This window comes from Gopherus evgoodei, unplaced genomic scaffold (assembly GCF_007399415.2).
Source record: "Gopherus evgoodei ecotype Sinaloan lineage unplaced genomic scaffold, rGopEvg1_v1.p scaffold_108_arrow_ctg1, whole genome shotgun sequence".
NCBI classification, from domain to species: Eukaryota; Metazoa; Chordata; order Testudines; family Testudinidae; genus Gopherus; species Gopherus evgoodei.
The window spans coordinates 73,617-79,414 of NW_022059771.1; the positions used below are offsets into that span (position 1 = coordinate 73,617).

Consider the following 5,798-nt stretch of genomic DNA (forward strand, 5'->3'; position numbering starts at 1 on the left):
ATATTCATTAAAAACAAAGCAAAACAAACAAACAAACAAACAAACAAATCACATGTCCATCTTTGTTATCCAAATTCAAAACTTCCACAATCTGCTTACTAAATAAAAAGTAGCTCTATTTAGCTACTCTACTCTTCATTTTTTTCAGGCTGTCCTGCTTACTAAGCATCACTCTGTCATGCTGTCAATTCTTCATGGCAGCAATCATGGGTACTTTTAAGTTTGTTAGTTCTAGTCAACATTTTTACCATGATTGTTTTTCCAATTTCAAAATGTGATTTCACCATGTTAGAATGTTTTTTTTTATGGGGGGGGGAATTGTTTTTTTCCCCTGGATAATCTGAATTTTGAAGTAAAATATTTGACTTTTGCATTGGGAAAATCTAAACAAAAATGTTATTTCAATTTGACCTCTCAAAATGAAATAATAGATTTCCTTTCAAAATGTCAAAATGAAATTAAAAAAAATTGAGTTGACATTTCTATTTAAAATGACAAAATTACTCATCTCAATGTCATTTTAAATCAAAATATTGATTGAGAATGAAATTGACACTTCAAAAAGCTGGCTTGTTTCAGTCAAAAAGGATAAAATGAAATGTTTAGATATTTCTGCTTTCAAATATTTTATGATTTTTCCTTTCACAAGAACATTGACATTTCAACTTTCTGGCTTATTTTGGGTTTAAAACAAATGCTGAAATATGGAAATTACTGAGTGATGGAAATTTCTTTTTCTGATCATCTCTAACATTTGTACAGAACCAAGCATGACAAGGCCTTAATCTCAGTTAACTGTAATAGAAAAAAAATAATAATTAAAGAAGAAGTGGTATTTCCAGATTCTTTATATGTTATATTTAAGCCCTTTGAATCATAGACTCTCTCTAATTTTATCTTAAGCAGAAAGACGAGTAGTTGGTTGGTGTTTAACAGATGCTTGATAGTAATTAATGTTCTGTCATTTAAGGAAAATAAATGGGCAGATGTATTGCAGAGGTTTATATATTAACGCACATAAAGTATTTTGAGATGTCTGGGACAAGGATGCTACTGAAGAACACTGCTCTCTTTTTGTAATGCCATTGTCTGTGTCACAGAGCCATAAAAAGAGCCCTGCTGAGTCAGTCCTGCCATCTAAATCCACTATCACATTTCTGACAGTGACCAGGAAAAGATGTTCCACTAAAGATTTAACAACCTCACAATAGTCATGATATTTAATATCCCTTCCAGTAATGTTATCATAATTAATCATAACAACGCTGGATATTTTTATTACCCAATCTCTTTTTGAATTTTGCTACATTTATGGTCTCAGTGTATCCCTGTGGCAAGGAGTTCCACATTCGAATCATGTGCAGCACAAAATCACCCCCATTGTCTTATGCAGATTCGAAAGAAAGAAAGAAAGAAAGAAAGAAAGAAAGAAAGAAAGAAAGAAAGAAAGAAAGAAAGAAAGAAAGAAAGAAAGAAAGAAAGAAGGGATGACCTGACTAAATGGGCTTTTTCCAGTCAGCTCTTCTGGTTTTTGTTCATTTAATCTTCTTTATAGACATGATACTGCATGCACTGGGGTGTTTAGACAAAATGGACAGATCCCCATAGCCTTTCTGCATGTAGATATCCATCTGAGGAGAGCAGGACTCTCACTTTTAAACCACCTGCAGGCTTGAGCCCAAACAACACTGTATATGATCCCAATCCTGCAAACAGATTCACAGTGATGGCAGTGGTCCATACTCACACTTCATTTTAATTACTTGTTTGTTGTATCTGTTCACTGGAGTAAGCTTATGCAAGACTGGGCACTATGTGAATATTTATATGAACATTTGAGGTTTCACGAAGCCTATCACAGTGAAAAGTGAGATCGACAAGTCGTAAATTAGGCCTGCAGTTTGGTAGGGCTCTGAATGCTGGGTACTGAGCAAGACACAGGAGCAGTTTCTGATCTCTTGAAAATGGCATAGACACGTTGCTGGATTGCAGTAGTCCGCCAAATGTTAGCAGTGAATGTTGGCCTTGAGTAATTTCTGAACTCATCCTGATTTCTCTGAATACTTTGACAAATAATTCGGATGGGCAATTTCTTTTGCCATGGGGATGCTCATGACCTGCTGATGGTGCATGTAGATGACAACCACATTAATGGGTGAATAGGTTTTTCTGTCTGGGTACTTGTTTGATGGCACAAGTTTCTGTATCTGAAGAAGTCACACATCTGATGGGTCTTGTGTCAATGACATTTCAGCACCTTCAAAGCCGTCTGTTTGGGAGGCACAATGTCTATTTGACAACTAAGAGGCAAGTATTCAATATGGTAATGATGACAATTCTGTTATATGGAGCAGAAACATATTCATCAAAAACAGCTGAGGAGAAGAAATTAAACAGTTTTCAGTGTCAAATGTTATGACATATCCTTGACATCCATTGATTCAATTTTGTCACAAACAGGGAGATACTTAAATGATCCCAGTAAATTGCAGTTTTGCATTAATTGAAAAGAAGACAACTGCAATGGTGGGAGTATATGCAATGTTCAGGAGGCCGTATGCTTTTACAGAAGATTTAAAGAGTTGAGGTAGAAGGAAGTAGATCGCCAGTGCAACCATGAATGATATTGTAAGATGCAATTTGTGGGATATAAGAAACCTAAATCATCCCATCCTGACCCTTGTGAAAGGAATAAGACTTGGAATGGACCATTCAAGATGGAAATCCATTCCACATGTCATCATGGCTGCGTTAGAGCCATGTGTTTCTGCTGCTGCTGATGTGCTGCTGACTTTATGAAGCAAACCAGCCTCAGAGACGCTGAGAAAGCCCTGCCCCAAAATACCTTATAGACCAAGTTGTTCTTCTTAACCTCTGAGAATAGGACAAGAACCAATGGGTTTAAATGCAGCAACATCAGTTTAGACTGGAACATTAGGAAAAACTTCCTGTCAGAATGGTTAAGCACTGGAATATATTGCTTAGGGAGTTAGTGGAATCTCCATCATTGGAGATTTTTAAGAGCAGGTTGGACTAACACCTGCCAGGGATGGTCTAGATTAAACTTAGTCCTGCCATGAGTTCAGGGGACTGGACTAGATGACCTCTTGCTGTTCCTTCCAGTTCTATGATTCTATTCTTCTTCTTCTTCTTGAAAAATCCTAATAATTTTAATAGGTAAGAATCCAATTATGTACTGCGGATATTAAATAGTGTTTTCAACAAAATACTCTAGAACAACTGACAGACTGTAATGGAGGTGGAGATTATTTATATAGGTTTGGGCAGATGTCCAGCAATTGTCAATTGGCCATAGTTTCATTGCAGCCAATCTGCCAGATCCCATACTGGTGTGACACAGCTGTAGCTCTACTGAAGTCATAAGGCCAGATTGCAGAGAGAGAACAAATTCCTCTATAGCCTAGTGGTTAGTACACTCACCCTGCAGGCAGAAGACCAAGTATTCAGTAACCCTGCACTGCCTCTTTTATGATTAATCCATAGAGGAACAGCTTCAAGAGGAGAGACTGAGGGAGCCTCACGTCAGACTATCGCTTAGTCAGAGCTGAGCAGGGAATTTGTGAATACCAGTAGGATATGATTCTTGGATTTAGGCATCTAAAGTGGTAGTTAAGTGCCCAAGTCCTTTTGTGTATCCAGCTTATTTTGCCTATTTAAAACACACAAATACCATCTCGCATCTCTCTCTCTCTCTCTCTCTCTAAATTTAGTCTACTTAAAACACACATTTTACGTCTTTACATTCATCCTCTGGAACAGATAATCTCCACATACTATTTCAATTTATTTTCATAATAAGTGTTAATTTCATTTTGTCTGGTCTTCCAATCCACAGATTTCCTGAATAAATGGCAATGAAGAATCAAACCATAGTGACCGAATTTATCTTCCTGGGACTTTCCAGTGACCCACAGATGCAGATTTTCCTTTTCTCGGTGTTTTTAGTTATTTACCTAATCACTCTGGGTGGTAACATAGTGATCATGCTGGTGATAAGAGCTGATTCTCACCTTCACACCCCTATGTACTTCTTCCTCTTCCATTTATCCTTTGTTGATATTTGTTATTCCTCAGTCACAGTGCCTAATATGCTGATGAACTTCCTAGCAGAGCGCAAAACTATTTCTGTCATTGGCTGCATTGCTCAGATGTTCTTCATGCTCCTCTCAGCTGCTACTGAAGCTTTCATTCTCTCAGCCATGGCTTATGACCGCTATGCTGCCATCTGTGACCCGTTGCATTACATGGAGAGAATGAGCACAAGGATCTGTGTTCAGCTGGTGAATGGAGCATGGGCAATAGGTGTCTTCCATGCCCTGCTTAACACTGTTTTTACCCTCAAGTTGCATTTTTGTGGACCCAGTCAAATCAGCCATTTCAGCTGTGAGCTCCCTCCTCTCTTACGACTGTCCTGCACTGAAACCCTCACCACTGAAGTGGTGCTTCATACTTCTGTTCTGACATTTGCCTCAATCTCCTTCCTCCTCACCCTAATCTCCTACATTCACATCATCTTCAGCGTCATGAGGATACGCTCTGCCGAGGGCAGGAATAAAGCCTTCTCCACCTGCAGCTCCCACCTGATTGTGGTTGGCTTGTTGTACCTGACAGCTTTTCTCCAGTACACAAAACCCAGCTCAGTCTCTTCTGTGGTGCTGGATGAAATATTCTCCATCCAGTACAGCATCTTGACCCCCATGTTAAACCCCATCATCTACAGCCTGAAAAACAAGGAGGTGAAAAGAGCTCTAAGGAAAATGTTGGGGAAATTAAAGTTTCTCAAGTAATGTTGATGATGTTAAATAAATTAAATTACATATTTTTACCTTAGAGAGCATAGAACTGTGGACAACTGATGTTTGGGAAATTCTCTGCTCAGCTAACTGAGACAAATTGGGACAAAATCTCAGTTGGTCTATATGAGTGTGGCTGCATTGAAGTCAGCAGGCCAGGTTCCCAGTTGTACAAGAGCCACTGGAGCACTGGGGACTGGATCTTAGGTCTCCTAAATCCAGAGTGAGTGCTCTGTAGAGTCAGTGTAGCGGGGTGGTTACCCATTCCTGCCTTTCGGGTCTTTAAACACCCAAGGAGAGGGCTGTGGCTGGGGCAGAAAGCCTGTGCTGATTGGGAGAAAGGAGGCTCAGCTGTAGCCAGGTCCCAATCAGGCCCTGCTGGCTCCTATAAGAGGCAGTGAGCCAGAAGCCCAGTCAGTCTCCCTTTGCCTGTAGAGGGAGAAGGGCCTGGCTGCAGGGAGCTAGACATAGGGTACCAGAACGGAGCAGGGCTGGGGAAAAGCAGAGGAGCTGGGCAGCTCCTGCCTGGAAAGCCACAGGCTGAGGCCTAGGTTAAGACCAAGAGGTACTAGGGATTACAGGGGGCAGCCAGGGGTAGGCAAAGGCAGCAGGTCCAAACCCCTTTGCCTATGATGAGTGGCTGATACTGCAGTTTGCCCCAGTGAACTGGGGCTATATGGACACTGGGCAGTAGCAATATATTGAGGCAAAGTGGAGATAGTGGGTTGGGGGTTACCGTGGGAGGGGAGATCCAGGGGGCAGCACCCCAGTTAAAAGGGCACTGGGGTCCAGGGAGGGACACGGCGGCCAAGAGGACAGGTGGATCACAGGCCTGCAGGGGGCGCTCCTAGCTGGAATGAGCTAATTCCCATAAGTGACCAGCAGGAGGCGCCACAGGGGTGAGTCCGTACCCTTACAGTCAGTCACACATTTCTTCCTTTCCTCTATCTCCATATCTCTTTAATCTGGCCCACTGACTTCGGG

At 41.0% G+C, this 5,798-nt stretch overlaps 1 protein-coding gene across 1 annotated transcript; it reads left to right on the top strand.

Annotated features, from left to right (window-relative positions):
* The first annotated feature begins 3,869 nt into the window (after nucleotides 1–3,869).
* On the top strand, nucleotides 3,870–4,808 carry LOC115639715 (olfactory receptor 1009-like). Its single transcript, XM_030542662.1, has one exon. The coding sequence runs from the start codon at nucleotides 3,870–3,872 to the stop codon at nucleotides 4,806–4,808; it is 939 nt and encodes a 312-aa protein (XP_030398522.1).
* Nucleotides 4,809–5,798: the final 990 nt, after the last annotated feature.